Here is a 17,774-nt window from a genome sequence, read left to right on the forward strand (position 1 = left end):
GAGCCGACTCAGTCCCAGGCTGTTTATTCACCGCACCACACCAGCGAACGGCGTCCAGCTCGGCCTCAGGCCCAGTCCTGCGGGCTGGAGGTCTCCCGGCTGAGCAGCCGCACCAGCTTGGCCCGGAGGTTGCTCTGGGGTTTGTGCCCAGGGCGCCCCGGTAGCGCCTCCTGCCCCCCCCGGCTCCAGCCCTGTTCGGGGGGCTGGGGGCTGCCCCGCGGCAGCTGTGCCAGGGCAGCCCGGTTGTCATAGAGGGGGCCCACCTCGTTGCTGTGGCCCTCAGGGGCCTGCCGGCACCCCAGCTCCCACTGCGCTTCCTCCTCTTCCTCTGCCCCCGCAGGACGTGGCTCCGTGGTGAAGATGTTCTCGTAAAGATGCTCAGGGAGCAGCTTCCCCCCGGCCCAGGGCTCGCTAGGGCCTGGCTCCCCTTGCCCGCAGAGGGGCTGCTGGCCCCGGGCGATAGAGGCGTAAATGATGGGGCTTGGGGCTTCTGGCTCTGGGGTGGGGAAGTGGAGGAGGCTGGTGGGGGGATGGGAGGCAGGCTGTGTCCCCCCCCGGGGTGGGCTGGGCTGGCATTCCTCAGCCCCAGGGCCCCAGGGCTGGGATTCAGGGCCCTGTGCAGTGAGCTGGGGATCTGGGGTGCAGAAGAGTTGGAGGTCTGGGGCATCCTTGCCCTGCTGCTGGCAGGCGATGGCGGCAGCCACAGCCCGGCACAGCTCCGAGGCCCGTGGGGTGCTGAAGGTGAAGGTGCCCTCACCGGAGTCGCTGCGGCGTCCAGCCTCGAAGGAGAAGATGGCCTGTGGGTTCAGATGGCAGGGTGAGGGGCTGGCACCTACCCAGGGCAGGCAGCAGCCCCAGGGAGGGAGTAGGGCACCCACCTGATCCTGGCCGAACTTGCGGAGGAAGGCGTAGGGCCAGGTGAGCACAGGTTGGTGGGACTGCGGGTCCTTCAGTGTCAGTCTCTGTGGAAGGGCTGAGAGCAGGTAGTGCCCATGCAGGCTGCAGCGGTCGGACGCGTCTGTCCGGATCACCAGCACTGGAAATTCGGTCACTATGGGAGCAGAGCAAGGCGAGGGTCAGCACCGCAGCACTGAGCCAGAACCCATCCCTGCCCCATCCAGCACCCCTGCACATACAGTCCTGCCAGGATGCGTAGAGGGAGTTCTCCTCCATGGGGACAGTGGGGCTGGGCTGGGTCCTGGTGCTGTTCTGCACAGTCTCCTTTGCACCCTGAAACAGAGGAATGTGAGTGGAGCCTGGGGAAGCACAAGGCCCCCTGCCTGCCCACTCACCCCGGAGCACTCAGCTCACCCAAGCCAGGACCAGCACAAGGGGTCCTGGCGATGCTGAACCCCACGGTACCTGGAAGGCCAGCTGGCAGAGCTGGGTGATCCACTCGTCCCGCCGCTCGGCTGCCAGCACGTAGCTCTTCTCTGTGGTGGTGAGGTAGAAGGCAGCGGTGGCTTTGGGGCAGCTCTCAGTGCCTGCTGGGCCCACAGAGATGCAGTCCGAGAGGCGGATCACCCGGCGGGCACACCGCCGCAGGGAGGTCTTGTCCAGGGCTGTGCCATCATCCCTCACATCAAACTTCTCCATGCGGGCCACACCAGAGGGGCTGGCGGCAAAGAGCTGGGCTCGCATCTTCCTCCAGGACCTCTGAGGCACAGCAAGGGCACAAGCAGGGAAAAATCGGTCAGCAAAGAGCTGCTTGCTGCGCCCTCGCGGTGCTGCCCTCCACGTGGGGCTGACAGCGCTCAGGAAGAGCTGTATGGGGCAGGAGGAGGCAGGGGGGTGTCCCAGCCTGCACCTGCAGAACACTGGGAGGCCACGGCGAGCCGGGGCCACACAGACCCCCAGAGCTGCTGGGCAGTGCGGTCCCATGCGGTCCCAAATCCGGGGCAAGGGGGAGCCTTTCCCTGAGTGAGCTCAGCCTGGCCCACTGGGTGAGTCACGCTCCCAGCTCGCTGAGCACCAGGTCCTGCTCTTTGTTCCCTGCTGCAAGTGCTGGCCTGCTGCTGCTGCAGCTGAGCTCCTGAGCTGTTCTCAGGACAGACCCTGATGCAAATTAAAGCCATTTTAAGCTGCTGAGGCTCCTGCTGGCAGCCTCACTCGCATCTGTCAAGCACGGCCAGGCCCTGCAGCTCGCAGCCGATTTCCTCCCAGGGGAGGCTCTGCGGCACCAGCAGCTTCCCAGCCCATCATGGGATGGAGGGGGCGCGTGCCCCTGCGCACCTCGCAAGCACAGCAGAACCTCCGCCCTGCAGAAACCAGGCACCCAAAATACCCACCCTTGCCATCCTGCCTGCCTCCTACACACTGGGCACTGGCCCCACGCAAGCAGGGCTTGCCCGGTTTGGCTCTGGGACTTGGCTCTTGCTTGGTGGGGAGGTGGGAGTGGGATTGTATCCCAGTACATCCACTGAGACCCCCCCAGGGGCATGACCAGCGTAGGGGACACTGCTAAGGCATGGCCAGTGCGCTGGCAGGGCCAGCACCTGGCTGACAGCTCCCCAGAGCTGGCTCAACCCTGCAGGGACCCCCATTGTGTCACCCATGCCATACCCAGAGGGCTGCAGCACTTGGTGCCCACCCTGAGGGCCTGGGGCAGCAGGTTAAGCCGTGAGGGGTGCCTTGTGGACCACGCTGGTCTCTCAGGTCAAAAAGCTGCGTCCCACGTGCTGCCCCACTCCCACACACACGCTGGAGCTGTGCCTCGTTAACACGCGTTTATTGTTTCATTGCGAACCGCACGGTGACCAAGCGAGAAGAGGGACCCCACGCGCAGGAGTGAGCCCCAGCAGGTGCCTGCATGGATGAGTCCCCTCTCTGTACAGAGAGCGCCGCTCCTGGGGCAGCTCCGAGGGGTCTGGTGCAGTCCCCCTGCCCCAGGCTGCCGAGGGCCCAGCGTGGGATCAAGAAAAAATGAGGGCAAGCCTTGTACCCAGCCCCAAATCCACCCTTTACCTTTCCAAATTTGCAGTGCTGCACATAGAGGATCCCATCCTTCACTGGTCTCTCCATGTACCCAGCGCCGCTCTGGCAGCCAGCGCGAGGATCAGGGACTCACGCTACCAGCAGCAGAGAAAATGTGACTGCTGCAGCTGAAGCAAGCGCACGGGGCAGACTTCCTCCTCTCATCAACTTCCCCTTTTCGGTGTGTGGGATGAGGGGCAGACGCTGGGCCACGGGACATGCCCGTCTGTCTGCCCTCCTCCTTACAGAGGGGCAGTGGGGCAGAACGCACACAGGCAGAGCGCAGGAAGCGCTAAGGGTACCACCCGACTCAGCCTCACCCCGCTGCATCAGAGCGTTTGTGGGATATGGGAACAGCTGAGGAGGCACAAAACCAGGTAATGGGGACAGTCCCGCAGAAATTGAGGGGTTTTGGGGGGCAGTGACATTAAAACCCAAGCCACACCACTGCAGGGGACAGGCAGGGGCAGCAGGCAACAGCCCACCCACCCCACCTAGGGCTTCCTCCTCCCCTCGGGCACCCCTACCTGCTTGCCCAACACACTGCTGATGTAAGGGGCTGTTGCAGCAGCTCCACACATTTCCTCCCAGGGCAGGAGCTTTGTCAGACTGGGCTGGCAACAGCCCCAGTGACCAAATGCTTGGAGAAGGGGCCACAGCAGTGCAGGACGGGCCCCTGGGCTTGGGAAAGGCGAGAGCAGCTGTGGCACTGCCCCGGCTGAGAGGGAACCCAGGACCGCGCCAGGGGAGCGCTGGGCAGCACGTGACCCAGGTTAAAAGTCCATGGAGCTGTGGGCCAGGTAGTCCTTGCGGCCGATGTTGCTGACTTGCTTGGTCTGCATCGCCTCCAGCTTGGGGCAGTCGGTGATGCGATGGCCCAGGCCGCCGCAGAAGGCACAGCCGCGCTCGCCTGCAATGGGAGGGATGAGGTCAGGGAGCCATGCCAGCATCTACCCACACTGCCACAGCACCAGGCTGCCCACACAGGAATCATTCTGGGTTGCAAAGGACCTTCCAAGCTCATCCAGTGCCACCCCTTCCATGAGCAGGGACATCTTCACCAGCTCAGGTTGCTCAGAGCCCCGTCCAGCCTGGCCTGGGATGTCTCCAGGGATGGTTCATCCACCACCTCTCTGGCCAACCTGGGCCAGGCTCTCACCACCCTTGTTGTAAAAAATTTCTTTTTCATGTCTAGGCTGAATCTCTCTCCTTTAAGTTAAAACCATCACCCCTTGTCCTATCGCAACAGGCTCTGCTAAAAAGTCTGTCCCCTTCTCTCTTATAGGCCACTTTTAAGTACTAATGGCCACAAAATGATCTCCCCAGAGCCTTCTCTTCTCCAGGCTGAACGACCCCAACTCGCTCAGCCTGTCCTCACAGAAGAGGAACCGCAACAGGAGCTGGGGGTCCTGTCCGCAACGCAGGTATCTCAACAGCCCTGCGGGAGGACCCTGTGCCAGCCCAGGTCTCTCACCTCCGATGTCCAGCATGGTCTCATCCCCGCAGTGCAGCACCTGGAGCACAGGTGGCACCTTCTGCTTGGCCTCCAGGAGCAGGGCCTTCAGGTCCATCAGCACAGACTCGTCTGGGGGCAGAGACATGGGTCAGACACAGCCCCGGCAGGGCCACTGCCCCACGTCACCATCCGCCTTCCATGGGCCATCACCACTCGCCCCTGCTCGCTCAGGATCACCCCTCGTGCAAAGGCAGAGGCAGTCCCACCACCCAGCCACCTCCTGCAGCCTCAGCCCCCCCGGGCAGCCCCCAGCCCCACACTGTTTCTCACCGCAGGCCTTGTTGATGAAGGTGGTGGCAATGCCAGTGTTGCCTGAACGGCCTGTACGCCCGATACGGTGAACTGTGGAGAAAGAGACAGGATTAGGCCTGGACAAATGCAACATGACAGACTGTCCCTGCCCCCAGCCACGGCAGAGACAAGCTCAGAGCCTTGCTGGCCTCTGCATGCCCCCCAACAGGCCCTCGTGGGTCCCCCAACAGGCCCTCATGGGTCCCCCACAGTGCCCAGTCCCCACCGTAGTTCTCAATCTCCTCCGGCATGTCGTAGTTGATGACGTGCTGGATGGCTGGGAAGTCCAGGCCCTTGGAAGCGACGTCAGTGGCAACCAGGACATCCTTCTTTCCATCCCGGAAGGCCTCGATGGCTTTTGTCCGTTCCTCCTGATCTGCAAAGGTCCAGTAGAGAAGATCAGCAAGGGCAGAGCTCCCAGTCCCACCTACTGCAACAACCTAGCAGCCTCAGAGCCAAGCACCACTCAGACAGGGCTTCCCCAGCGAGAGGGCCTGTGCAGCCTTTCCCCAAATAAAGGAGCAGAGGGACCTCGGGGTCCACGGGGACCTGCGCTGTGTTTATATCTGCCACATACAACGTGGTGTTCACTCCTGACCCTGCCACAGCCCTTCCTCACACCATCACAAACTGCTGCACGCCGAGACCTCCTGTGGCCACGTGCCAGCCCAGCAGGAGCAGGGTCAGGCAGGGCCACACTGTGGCCAGGGCCTCCCCGACACCCTCACTGACCTTTTCCTCCGTGGATGGCCACAGCTTCCACACCCTTGAGCAGCAGGTACTCATGGATTGCATCGACATCCGCCTTCTTCTCCGCAAAGATCAGCACCTGCCACAGCACAGACACCATGGAAGGGCCACCTTTCTGCGCGCTGGCACTAGCACAAACCCCCAGGAAACTCGCTCCCGCTCACTGAGCAGAGCACAGAACAGCTTTGGCCCAGGACTCGCTTGCACGCGTAGCACGGCTTGCTCACACGCCCACCACACCCACGGCAGAGCCCTGCAGCGTCACACTGTGTCCCCACTGCCAGCTCCACCTGTGCCGCGGGGCTGTGGTGCTGCCAGAACACGCTACTCACAGGCGGTGGGGTCTTCTGCAGGCACTCGAGGAGGTACACCATCTTGGCCTCCTCCTTCACATACTCCACTTCCTAGGAACAAGCACAGAGATGGGTCAGGCAGGCAGCAGAGAAACTGCCATTGCTCGGTAGCCTGTAACCCCTGGGGAAGGAGAGCCAGGCACACCAGCTCCCTAACACAGGAGGCATCAAGTGCCCTCCTGTGCAGTGCTGGCCTCCCACACAGGCGTGATGGAGATCCCAACCACCTCACCTGCACGACGTCCAGGCTGGCAGCACCTGCTCGCCCAACGTTAATGGTGATGGGCTTCACCAGGGCACTCTTGGCAAAGTTCTGGATCTTCTTGGGCATCGTGGCACTGAAGAGGAGGGTCTGCCGCTGACCCTGCGCAGGGAACACGGTGTGGGTGAGGATTTAGCGTTCACCGAACCAGGTGGGTACAGGGACTGAGTATCAGGGAGCTCGTGTTGTGCCAGCTCAGTACCTTGAAATAGGAGAAGATGGTACGGATATCCCCTTCAAAGCCCATATCAATCATTCTGTCAGCCTCATCCAAGGCCAAGTAGCGGCAGATGTCCAGGCTCACCATCTTCTTCTGCAGCAGGTCCATCAGGCGGCCAGGAGTTGCCACCATCATGTGCACACCACTGTGGGACGAGAGAAGGCCCTTGGGTTCTGACACATAGGAAAGGTAACTCCCACTTGGCACCTTTCCAAAGCCACCCAGCCAGGGTGTCACCCCTCAGTCCCCTGCCAGAAAACAGAGCAGCACAGCTCCAGCCCCACAACCCCATCCAAGGTCTCACTGTTTGATGGTCTCCATCTGCTCCTTGACAGACATGCCCCCGATGCAGAGGGCACAGCGCAGCGGGGGCAGCCCGTCCTCCTGCAGCAGGCGACAGTAATACTCGATGATGCCGTGGGTCTGCCGGGCCAGCTCCCGCTGCAGAGACAAAACTTACTCATTCCTACGTGTTCCTGCAGGGAGGATCCATGATTGCCACCAAATAGCAATATAAGTGTCTTCCTGCATGCCACCGTGCCCCCGACACTCACCGAGGGACAGATGATGAGTCCATAGGGTCCCTCTCGCTTGGAGAAGGGCAGCCTCTTTTCCTGCTCCATGCAGAACATAATCACCGGGAGGGTGAACACCAAGGTCTTCCCAGAACCAGTGAACGCGATGCCAATCATGTCCCTTCCTGAGAGGCTGGTGGAGAAACAGGACCAGTGGTGAGGAAGAGCATCACAGGATGACTCCGACCTCCCGGGCTGGGTGAGGTGACAGGGTACGTCTGTCACCAGGGCAGGGTGCCCGGCTCACAGCATGGGGTGGGCGGTAGGAAGAACCCACCCCCCGCTCCAGGACAGGCACAGAGCACTCACATGGTGGGAATGCCTTGGATCTGGATGGGCGTTGGCTGCTGAATCCCTTTTTTTTTCAGGCCCCTCAGGATGGCTGTCAGGGAACAAGGGGGACATCTGTTCACAACCTGAAGTTTTTCCCAAATTCCCCTCTAACTCAAGTCCCAGCAGCAGCTCTTCCATCAGTGACAAACACCCCTTGGGCCAGCAGCCAGGTGACACAGCCACCACTGTTAATTAGAGCTGTGACCCCGCTAAAACTGAGCGCCAAAGATCCAACAGCTTCGCTCGCTGACACGCGTTTGTTTCCCAGGAGGATTCTGCCCCCCGCCCGGCCAGGCTCCCCTCCCAACACACCCGCTGGGAACTTCATCTCCTTGAAGCTCTTGATGGGGGGCGGGATTCCTTCCCCCTCCACCAGGATGTGGTACTTCTTGCGCACGCGATCGTGTCGCGCCTCTGACATGCCCAGGATGTAACGAGGTGCTCTCCAGCTGCGAAGGCAACAGAGAAAGGTTGGGGTGCAGGATGAGGCTCAGGCTCCAGAGCCAGCAGCCTCCACGGAGGCCCAGGGAAACCCCTATCAGGCTCAAATAACCCACCTGGGAAAAAAGGGAACCCCGAGAGGCTTCTTGGTGTGAACACAAGAACAGATCCACACCAGTTCCACACATCAAACATTTCCCTAGAGTTTCAGTAAGAAGTCCCAAGCTCGCAGCTCAGAAGAGTCTGAGGATGGAACACGCCAAAATCTTTTGCATGCATCTCAGTCATTTCCCTGACGGTGCCTTAAGCAGCACTGGCTCTGTGGGCTCACTCAGTATCTTCCTCTAAGTTAGTCACCACCAACGTCTAAAGATCCATCTCAAGTATTCAAGTTTAACATAAACACACTCTAGCAAATCTTAACAACATATAAAATAACATCTAAGGCAGCTCAACAGCCTTCAAATTTATGTACAGCAGTAAGAAGCCAGGCAATAAAGCAAGAGAGAAGCCAGCACTCCTCCCACTGGGCTGCATGGCTTCCAGTTCTCCTCAGTCACAAGGAACTGATGTTTTCAGAAAAATAACCTCTGTACTGTGAATCGCACCTGGTTTTAATGGGATCATCGTAGGTGATGCCCTTGGCCATCTCCTTCACTGACATCAAAGCTGCAAGAACAAAGCCCATCAGGTCAGGGCATCTCCGGGTGTGAACATCCCGAGTGCCGTGAGGCGGGTGATGCTGCTGCCGCTGCCCAGCTCTAGGGAGGGATCCAAGAGACACAGAGCTCCCAGCGCTCACCTCGTCCCTCTGCCACACTCTCCAGGATCTTCTCTTCCTCCTTCAGCTGCTTCTCCTTGGCCGACTCCTTTCGAGCTGCAGAGAGTCAGGGAAACAGTGAAGAGGTTTCGGTGGCTCCCGAAAGCCACCCGGCCCAGCCACCCGCCGCTCCCCCACCTTCCGCCTTCTCCTTGAGGTGCTGGTGCTGGTCCAGGAGGCTGATGTTGGACTGCGGCCCCAGGGGGATGTCATCCTCGTCCCCGCGCTGCTCGCTGCCGCTGTCCCGCTGCTCCTCCTCCGACACCACCTTCCGCCGCATCTGCAGCAGCTTCTGCAGCTGGAGGAGAGCGGGTCGAGGTGGAGTGAGCGGCGTCGCGGCGGAAGGGCCGCTCGGAGCCCTCTCCCGGCAGCGCCGGGCCCCGCTCCCCCGTTACCATCTGCTGCTTGCGCTGCTTGACGGGCACGTAAGGCACGTAGTCGTCATCGTCCTCCCCGGACAGGTCGGACGTCTCCGCCGCCTCCTCCCGCTGCCTCTGTGGGGAGACGCGAGGTGAGGTCGGCCCGCAGCGGCACCGGCGCTGCCCGCCCCCCCAGAACCGGCGGCACCGGACCGGACCCGGATCGTCCGCACCTTCCGCTCGGCCGTGGCCTCCATGGCGCCGTCTCCGCGCAACCGCCGCGCCGCACCGCCCCGGATGTAAATCCCGCGCGCCGGAAGTGACGGCTGAGGGACTGGAGCCGTTGCCCAGCAGCGCGGCGCCACGCCCGCACCCCGCGCGGGAGCAGAGGGAGAGCCCGACGGGTCGCCTCAGCTGCCAAACCTCCGCAGAAGGCGCACGGCGCTGCCCTTTCCCCTCCCCAGTGCGGGCGCGGCAGAAAAGCAGCAGACAGCGGGGTTTAAATAAAATAAAAAATTAAAAAGTTCTTTATTGGGTCCAGCACGGTCCTTCCCCGCGGCACAGGGGGCTGTGCACCGGCGGGGAGGCAGACAGGACGGCCGGGGTCACCCCGCGGGCAGGGGCAGGAGGACGGGGGAGCCCCAGGGGTCCCCGCGGGGCAGGAGAGCACCGGGGTCCCCGCAGAGCAGGAGACCCCACCGAGGCGAGGCGGGGGCACAGTGAGGAGAGGCGAGCGGCCGTGGGTGGGGGGTGGCCCCCCTCGCACCTCACTGGGCTGCGCTGGAAGTGGTTTTCTTCAGGGTGAAGTTGGTCCAGTTCACCTCGAGCTTCTGCCGTGTCTGCTTGGCCGAGTCCAGGCAGAACCTGGCAGGGAGAGGAGAGTCCCGGTCAGCACCAGCCCCTTGCTCTTCCCAGGCAGCGCTCAGCTCCCCACAGCCCCCACTCACCTCTTGAAATACTCCACTTCTCTGTCAGTCTCATCCATCTCAGCCCCGTCCAGGTCCTTGGGCAGGAACACATCATCTGGTGGAGAAAAGAGCAGAGGTCAGCGCTGCCGGAGGGGCAAGGGCTGGCAGGGCAGCGGGGACAGGGCGGGGAGGCGATGGGCAGGGAATCAGCGAGAAATGGCCACTAAGAGCAGGATAGTGCAGCACAGCACTCCTGGCACCCACTCACCGATTGAGGTATTGGATTTCTCCACCTTGTTCCGGCTCTTCCTGCTCTTGCCCTTGGGCTGGGGGGAGCCCCCCAGGGCAGGGGGGGCAGGCGGCTGCTGCGCCAGCTCCAGCAGCTCCGCTTTGCCATCTCCCCTCCGGCCTTTCCACTCGCTGCTTCTCTCCTTCTCCGTCCGGCTGCCACTGGCCCACGTCTGCCCCTTGCCGCTCTCCCCTGGCTCGGCACAGCCACCTGCCCGCTGCAGCTCTGCGGCACTGGCCTTGGAAGGGTGTTTGGTTCCCAGCACCTGCCCCTTCGCCCCAGGGCTCTCCAGCCGGGCTTGGCCCCCAGGCACGGCAGCAGCTCCCTCCCCTTTCTTCGCCTGCCCGCTCTGCCGCTTGTTCTTCCGCTGCCGGCTCCCTGCAGGCACTGGCTCCAGCGGCTCTGGCCCTTTGTGCTGTGGCCCCTCCTTGGGCTCCAGGCTCAGCCCGCTGCTGTCGGCGGCAGAGTCTGCAGCCTTGGACTGCACCCAGATCATGCGGGAGAGGCTGGGCACAGCGCTCAGGCGCTTCACCACGCCATTCTCGGCTGCCGGGGCTGGCGGCGGCTCCCCGTGGCCCTCACCCCATCGGGGGCCTGGCTCGCCCCGTAGCAGCGCCTGGCTCTTGGTGGGGCCCAGGCTCAGCGGGGCCAAGGCCAGGTCTATGTCCTGCAAGTCGGAGGAGCCGTTGAGGTGAGAGAGCAGGTTCTTCTGCTCCAGGACAGCTGCCTTCTTGGGGAAGTCGTTGACATCCAGGTTGAGGTCATAGACGCTGAAGCTGGCCCGGATGGAGTCCTTGATGGTGTTCTTGATCTCCTGCAGCCGGCTGCTGAGGAAGCTGTTCACCTGCTCCAGCTCTGGCCACTCCAGCAGCTTCTCCTCAGACGGCTCCCTGGCCTGGCTGGCCGCAGGGACGCGCTCTGCCCGCTTCTGGGCCTCCGCCTCCAGCTGGGCTTTCTCCTTCTCCTGCAACACAGGTGCCATGAAGGGCGGGTGGCCAGAGCCACAGTGGCACGTGAGGAGCCCATGGGGCTGGCTCACCGTGCACCAGCTTTGCCAGACAGCAAACCCGGGGGTCAGTGCTCAACACAGGCACCCCACATCTTCCACAGTGCCTGAACTGTTGCGTGTCCCCTCTGGGCACCACAAGAGCCACCACACTGCACGCCAGACACTGCTCTGGGCACGAGGAATCAGCAGAAGCCATCACAGTATTGTTTCTCCTCACCACAGATGTGTGGTGTTTGTCAGAGCAGGCAGGACAGCGCAGCCCAAAGCACCAGGGAAGGCTGGGCTGGCCTTTGAAGGCACAGGGGAAGCCTTGCATGGAGCCAGGCACTGCTGCCACTTCAGAGGAAAGGGACAACAAAGGACACAGCGTTCACGACACCAAATGGATGTAAGGGAGATGAGGCAAAGCCCTGTACAGTCTTCCCCTGACCTCTCTCCTGCAGCCTGTGCCCGGGCAGCGCTTCCCCCCACCCAGCCTCACCTTCTTCTTCTGCTTGTGCCGCGCCCGCTTGGCTGCTTTGGCACTGTTCAGGGGCTTGGGCTCCGTGCTGTTGATGTAGTCCAGCAGTTCGTCCACATTGCGGTGGTCCACAGCAGGCTCTCCCGAGCCACTGTTGTGCCCTAGTTTCTGCGGCAGCTCCTCTTTCCTCTTGGTGAGGCGCGAACGCAGCTTCTCCCGGATCTCAGCATAGTTGCGGCTCGTGGGAGCGGCTGGGGGCTGCGGGGGGCCAGTGCTGTCAGGGCAGGCGGCACGCAAAGCCAGCACGACCCACTGGTCCCCCACCAACCTCCCCAACTGCTCCCTTCCCCAAGGTCTCAGTGAGATAAGTTGGCACAGCCTTCACTGAACTCTTTTCCAGCACCAAGCTGGAGGGTTTGGCCAGCTGTGCCAAGCCCCAGGGCTGGGCAGGCGGCTGCAAGAAGGGAACAAGGGGACCAGCACGCAGGAGGGAAATGAAGGAGGGACGCACATGGTGGCAGGGAACAGCCCTGGCTGATGTGCCCACCTCTGCGTTCTCGGCACATGGACTGTGTAACATCTCACCACGGAGCGCAAGGACCAGGGGTGGCTGCAGACCAGCCTCTCACTCACCGCATTGTGGCCGAAGAACTCACAGTAGCAGCAGTCGCAGAACTTCCCGTCTTTCTGGTTGGTGGAGGAGGAGGTGCAGGAACTGCGCTCCGAGCTGCTGTCCTCGTCCTCCCCGAGCCCCTCGTCTGCCTCGCATGGCTGCGGCGGGTGGCAGCTGGTACCGTTGGGGAATTTGTGCCCTTTGCAAGAGGGGTCCCTGAGGAGAAGGGGAGAAGGGCAAGAGGTGAGCAGGAGCCCAGTGGTCTCAAAAATTGCCCCACACTACATGTGTAGGAACACCCTCCCAGGGCAGCTCGTGCCCAAGCAGAAGAATTCACAGACAAACCCCCTCCCCTGCATCCTCCTCCTGTTGGGGAGATACCAGAGGAGCCCACGGCACAAGACATCTGTCGCTCCTCGCCCCCCAGGGCCTCTGGCAGGCAGGAGGCTGGCGCACCAGAGCCCCAGAAAGCAGCGTCCCCCTGCCAGGCCACCAGCTGATTCCAGGGCAGGGACCGGTACTCACTGGGGGCGGCAGGTAGCCCAGGAACGCTGAACCGCATGCAGCTGCCAGACAGCCCCGCGTGCAGGCAGGCCCGGCTCCCGCAGGCACAGACCCCCCAGCTCAGAGCCAGGGAGCCTCGGGCAGGGCCCACAGCACCATTCCTCGAGCTCCAGCTCAGAACCCGGCTCGCCCTCCACAGGGAGCACTAATCAGCAGAGAGGGACCAGCACCCGCGACTCAGCGTGCTCTCTTCCAGGGCACAGGCAGCCCAGAAAGGGCCGGAGGAGCAGGAGAGCAGAACCACAAATCCACAGGCTTCATCTTCTCGAGGACCTTTGCTCAGTGCCACAGCTGCCTGACGGGTCTCACTGACAAAAGTCCTGTTGGCCAACAGCAGGTTGACCAGGCGGCTCCTTTGGGTCTTTTAGCTGGAGAAGGAGCAAGCACAGTCTCTTCTGCACCACAGTTACTACAGGAGAACCGCAGGGAGAAGACATGTGGGGAAAGAAAGAGCTCGACCCTCAGAGACCGGGGTCTGCAGCAGCAGAACTGGCCCACACAGACAGCAGCTCCCCACACCACCATGCCAGGGCAGCCGGTCCCTCCACGGGGAAAAGCGCATCTGTGGGCACGGGTGGGAGAAAGGGCAGCACTGCCCAGCAAGGAGAGAGGCTGGACATGGGCACGGGCTCCTCTACTCACCTGTTCGAGCTGGGCAGCTGGTGGGCAGCGGGAGAAGGGATGAGCGACGTACTGCAGTGCCCGTTGCAGGGGTGAGCACAGCCTGACAGCGGAGGTGGCATCTTCAGCAGTGGCACGTTGGCAGGGGGTAGGTGAGGGCTCTTACACGACCCCAGGCTGTGAGAAACCGTGCCGGTGGGAGGGGACTCAGACGCCGGCTTCGGGGCTGCTGCCTGCGCACTGGGTATGGGGAAGAGCGCGGCCTGTGGGACGTGGGGCGGGGAGCTGAAGGGCCCCGGGTGGGCAGGCGTCTGCTTGGAGGGGATCAGCGCTGGCGGCTGGGAGGGGAGGCCAGTGGGACTGTTAGGAGGAGCAGTGAGGTCCGAGTGCTGATGATGCTCCGAGGAGTGGAAGGCCTCACCTGCAGAGGGGCAGGAGCAGAGACAGTCAGACACTGGCTGTCCTGCACTGGCCAGGGCTGGGCTCAGGGCCACCCACCACCTCTGCACAGGCCACTTCTCTGTGAGACAAGCCCTGCCCCCCCAGGCAGCAGGACACTTGGGCTAGAAGCCACCCCTGCTCACCAGGGGCCTCAGCAGCACCACGTCTCCCCGCAAGAATTGGGAATAGCAGAGCAAGGGAAAAGGTGCTGGGGCAGCGCAGGCTGTGTGGCACGCACCTGGCGGGGTGGCCCTCCGGCACATGCTTTTGAACTGCTTCGGCAGCGTCTTGCAGAAGTCGAGTGAGGTAGGCAGAGGCGAGCCCGGGGCAGCACTGCTGGAGGCAGGGGAGGCTGCGTGGCTGTAGGGACAGGCCTTGAGCCCCGGCGCCACGGCAGGCGTCTGGCTGGCGCACTCCGGAGGGAGAGCAAGGCCCGGGTGCTTGTCACCTGGAAGGAAAGGGGAGCTAGGGCCGGCCCACTGCACCCTCGGCCTTTGCAGAGTCCCAGGCGTCCTGCTGGCACTGGCAGAGGCCCAGCCTGCCCACCCCTGTTACCAGATGGGTGCCCACAAGGAAACTGTCCAAGCCAAGGAGTGGGCAGAAAGCTCTGCCCAACCCCACAGCCGGCTTCAACTCACCTAGTGCAGCAGAAGGGGCCCCAAGGGGGCTGCCCTGCACTGCCCCATTGGTGTGCTGCGAGTTCCAGAGGCCCGAGAGCTTGTGAGCAGACAAGAAAGAGCTGGGGTCCCAGTCCCCTGAGTTCCCATGACACGAGGAGGAAGAAGAGGAGGAGGAGGAGGAAGGGGAGTGGGAGCCACCCCCACAAGACTGCGACTTGCAGGATGTGTGGGATAACGAAACCTGGCAAGGAAAACACAGAGTGAAGCAGCAGCAGGGCGAGAGGGCAAGCGGGAGGTCCTTGGCCTCATCGCACTGGCACCAAGACCCCCTTTAAAGCCCTGAAGTAGGGGCTCAGCACATGGGGACCACTCCTGTCACCATCTCAGGGACAGCAAACAGCCCCTCTGTCCAACAGCGACATACCTGGACTCCCAGGGCAAAGCCAGCATGGCTGGGCCATGCCCTAGTCCCACTCAAACCAGGCCACGGTTAAATAAAGCCAAGCAGGAGGGAGCTGCTCTGTCCCCAAGCTCCACACACGGGCAAGCACGTGCCCCGGCACGTGCTACCGTTCCAGGGAGACCCGGTGTGAGGGTGGGGAGCAGCTCTGGGACTGGGGTGACACAGTGCACAATGCACAGCAGAGTGGGGCTGGTGGCTTTGAGAAGCCTCCACGGTGCCACACTCTGTCCCACCGCAGCGCTTCCCCACAGAGGCAGCAGCAGCCCAGGGAGGGCAGCGTGGCTGCAGGGAGCAGCAGGGCTGGGATGTCCAAGGCATTTGGCTCCGAGCAAGGAGGGGACCCGTATATCCAACCAGTGCCACAGAGTGATCAGCACAGCGGTCCTAGGAGCTACAGTCCCGGCCTTTCCAACCCCAGCCCCATAACCGCTTACCGCCAGGGCCTGTTCCTGCACCGCCCGCCGCTCTTCCTCCTCCACGCTCTTCCGGCAGCTTTGGCAGATCCACAGCGGCATTTCTCCCAGGAGGTTCTGCACGAGCGTTGGCACGAAGTCCGGTGGCAGCCTCTCGCCCGGGGAAACCAGCCCATTGTGGGATGGCCCTCCCCAGTCCTTGCGCTCCCGGTGACAGAGCAGGCAGCATGTCTGCACTGACTGGTTGGCGGTGGGCAGCACCTGCAGAAGGACACACAGACCACGAGTCACCCCAGATGTCGGCTGACACATGGCAGGGCCCCAGGTCAGCGCAGGTGCAGGGCAGACGAGGCAGCAAATGAGACCTCGGGATGCTGACACCAAATGAGAGAATTTCTTATAAGCTACATGGGGACTGAACCTCCTCCCACCGGAGGAGAGCGGCCTCAGGCTGCCCAGCTGCTGCCAGCCTGCCACATGCCAACTGCACGCATTTTGGACCTTTGGGAAAACCACACCGTGCTAAAGAGACAGCCCCACCACCAAGCAAGGCTGGGAGGCCACCAGCAACTCCCACTGTCACTTCTGATATGGCAGGACCAAGGGGACGTGCATGGCAAAGCAAGACCTACAGAAATCGCCTAGCAGGGATCCAAAGGGGGGGTCTGGCAACCACAACCCCCCCCTCTTCACCCATCGCAGACCACCCACGACGTTAACCAAGAGCCTCGGGCCCTCCCTCCCACCTCTTTGTTCTGCACAGCCAGCGGCACAGCCCTGTGGGGTGGGGTGCAGTCCCTAGCACTGCCCCACGCTCTCCCCACATGGGGCAGCCAGGTTGGGGTTTCCCGCCGGGCGCTGCGGCAGGAGCCAGGGCCGCAGCTCACAGGCTTGCCGGAGCCCTGACAGCCGTGACGAGCCCAGCGTGGCGCAGGCGAGGGGGCCCCCATTGTCTGTGCCGCGGCAGGGCCCCGCGACAATGAGCCGCACATTGAACTGCTGCTGCGAAACAGATGGCATCTCCCAGGCTCAAGGTGAAGCAAAGGTCAGAGGCCAAGGAGAGCAGAGGGGGGGCACAGCCCCCCTGCCCACCCGGCCACGGGGAGGAGGTGGCTCCCAGGCCACCCTGTGTCTCAGCAGCGGCAGATGCGGCCACCACTGCACACAGCGGGTGACAGGACGGCTCTTCCCAACACACCCAGCGCATCTGACCACCCGCGACCCGGGGCAGGCGGTAGCAGCCGGGCACGGCAAGGGGCGTCAGGCAGCCAGAGGCGCGGGAGCCCATTTGGCAGATGCTCGAGCCACCTGCCATGGCCTGCAGTAGGGCTGGACCCTCCCGCGAGAAGAAACTGTGGGAACAGCCCCGATGCATGCTGTGCCACCTGGGTGAGCGCGCCTGTCCCTAAGCCCGGGGCTCTGCCCTCCGGAGCACACACGAGTCCCCTGGGCAGATCGACAAGATGTCCCTGCATGCAGGGATGGAACAAGGGGTGCGCAGACCCCAGAGCCAGGAGAGCCCTTGGCTCTCACGCCACTGGGAGCTGCTGGTGCTGCCAAGGGGGAGCAGCAGGCGATGGTGGGAGCCAGGTTCGCTGGTCGATTCACCCTCCCCAGAAAAGGCTGAGTCGAGGTCCCCTGAACTGCTGGGAGACACCGGCTGCAGCCCCTGGGATCCACACTGCAGCGGGAGCCCAGCGCCCCAGCCATGCAGCCGCGGCCCCGCTGCAGCTCCACACACCCCAGCCCACAGCCGCTCCACACCTGCAACCGCAGGAGTGCCAGGGCCGCCCTGCCCGCGCACCCACCGAACCCAAACCAGCCAAGCGATATCGCCAAACGCGGCTCCCGCAGCCCCAAGGCAGCCAAGCCCCGCGGGAAAGGGCTGGGGCTTCACCTCCCGCTCCCCCCGGCGCAGGTGTCCCCCCACCCCGGCACACCCCATCACCGCCCCCGAGGGTGCAGCGGAGCCTCCAAATCCGGGAGAGGGACACGGGGACACCGGGGGTGCCCAGGGATGCTCCGAGCGGGGCTGGGCAGGGCCTTCAGCCGCGGTTCAGCCTCCAGCCCTCCCGGGCCCTACCCAGCCCCGCACCGGCTGAAGCCCCCTCAGAGCCAGCGTCCCCGCCGCAGGTACCTGAGCGGAGGCTCTGCCGGGCTCCCCGCTGCCGCCCGCTCCTGCCGCCACCTCAGGCGGGGCGGGCGGTTCCGGTGGGGGCGGCGGTGGCGGAGGAGGGGGAGGAGGCCCAGCGTCGGAACCCGTCACCCTCTCACGGCGAGGCCCGGAGACACCCGCCACCGCTGCTGCTGCTGCCGCCTTGTTCCGCCTGCGAGTCATGGCGAGCGCGGCCCGCCGCCCGCCGCAGCCAGGACAACAGCCAATATGGCGGCGCGGCCCGTCCGGCCCCTGCCCGGGGGAAGGAGGGAGGAGGGAAGGCCCAGAGAGGTGAAGCCATCGCCGCCATTTTGGGAGAGGGCAG

General features: G+C 63.4%; 3 protein-coding genes across 4 annotated transcripts; all 3 read right to left on the reverse strand.

Annotated features, from left to right (window-relative positions):
• Window positions 1-8: 8 nt before the first annotated feature.
• Window positions 9-3,585, reverse strand: DOK3 (docking protein 3). Of its 2 annotated transcripts, none has more exons than XM_071814659.1 (5): window positions 3,501-3,585; window positions 1,363-1,656; window positions 1,137-1,230; window positions 879-1,051; window positions 9-797 (listed from the first exon to the last, which is right to left on the reverse strand). In XM_071814659.1, exons 1-5 carry the CDS (start codon window positions 3,552-3,554, stop codon window positions 66-68), a joined length of 1,347 nt encoding a protein of 448 aa, XP_071670760.1. In that variant the 5' UTR covers window positions 3,555-3,585; the 3' UTR covers window positions 9-65. The 2 variants fall into 2 exon arrangements, with proteins under 2 accessions (XP_071670760.1, XP_065705338.1); XM_065849266.2 differs by lacking the exon at window positions 3,501-3,585 and adding an exon at window positions 2,965-3,021.
• DDX41 (DEAD-box helicase 41) lies at window positions 3,049-9,303 on the reverse strand. The gene is made up of 17 exons (XM_065849265.2): window positions 9,127-9,303; window positions 8,930-9,028; window positions 8,673-8,832; window positions 8,517-8,591; window positions 8,323-8,383; window positions 7,586-7,722; window positions 7,250-7,322; window positions 6,920-7,073; window positions 6,670-6,806; window positions 6,348-6,510; window positions 6,116-6,247; window positions 5,863-5,934; window positions 5,513-5,609; window positions 5,007-5,156; window positions 4,760-4,831; window positions 4,448-4,558; window positions 3,049-3,883 (listed from the first exon to the last, which is right to left on the reverse strand). Exons 1-17 carry the CDS (start codon window positions 9,148-9,150, stop codon window positions 3,747-3,749), a joined length of 1,854 nt encoding a protein of 617 aa, XP_065705337.1. The 5' UTR covers window positions 9,151-9,303; the 3' UTR covers window positions 3,049-3,746.
• Window positions 9,304-9,391: 88 nt separating this feature from the next.
• Window positions 9,392-17,759, reverse strand: FAM193B (family with sequence similarity 193 member B). The gene is given in 11 exon segments (XM_065849263.2): window positions 9,392-9,757; window positions 9,841-9,916; window positions 10,070-11,054; window positions 11,581-11,817; window positions 12,193-12,388; window positions 13,379-13,778; window positions 14,037-14,246; window positions 14,437-14,659; window positions 15,316-15,555; window positions 17,432-17,708; window positions 17,710-17,759. Coding segments are annotated over 11 exon segments (2,991 nt in total). The 3' UTR covers window positions 9,392-9,660.
• Window positions 17,760-17,774: the final 15 nt, after the last annotated feature.

This window comes from Patagioenas fasciata, chromosome 14, assembly GCF_037038585.1.
Source record: "Patagioenas fasciata isolate bPatFas1 chromosome 14, bPatFas1.hap1, whole genome shotgun sequence".
Taxonomy (NCBI): Eukaryota; Metazoa; Chordata; class Aves; order Columbiformes; family Columbidae; genus Patagioenas; species Patagioenas fasciata.

Excerpts from the sequence above, each read along its gene's own strand:
- DOK3 (XM_065849266.2), bottom strand. The coding sequence starts at position 3,021 with ATGGAGAGACCAGTGAAGGATGGGATCCTCTATGTGCAGCACTGCAAA. Across the intron at positions 1,657-2,964 it reads AGCACTGCAAATTTGGAAAG|AGGTCCTGGAGGAAGATGCG; the intron begins GTAAAGGGTGGA and ends GCTGTGCCTCAG. Across the intron at positions 1,231-1,362 it reads TCTGCCAGCTGGCCTTCCAG|GGTGCAAAGGAGACTGTGCA; the intron begins GTACCGTGGGGT and ends CCTCTGTTTCAG.
- DDX41 (XM_065849265.2), bottom strand. The coding sequence starts at position 9,150 with ATGGAGGCCACGGCCGAGCGGAAG. Across the intron at positions 5,610-5,862 it reads TGCAGAAGACCCCACCGCCT|GTGCTGATCTTTGCGGAGAA; the intron begins GTGAGTAGCGTG and ends GTGCTGTGGCAG. Across the intron at positions 5,157-5,512 it reads GGCCATCCACGGAGGAAAAG|ATCAGGAGGAACGGACAAAA; the intron begins GTCAGTGAGGGT and ends GGACCTTTGCAG.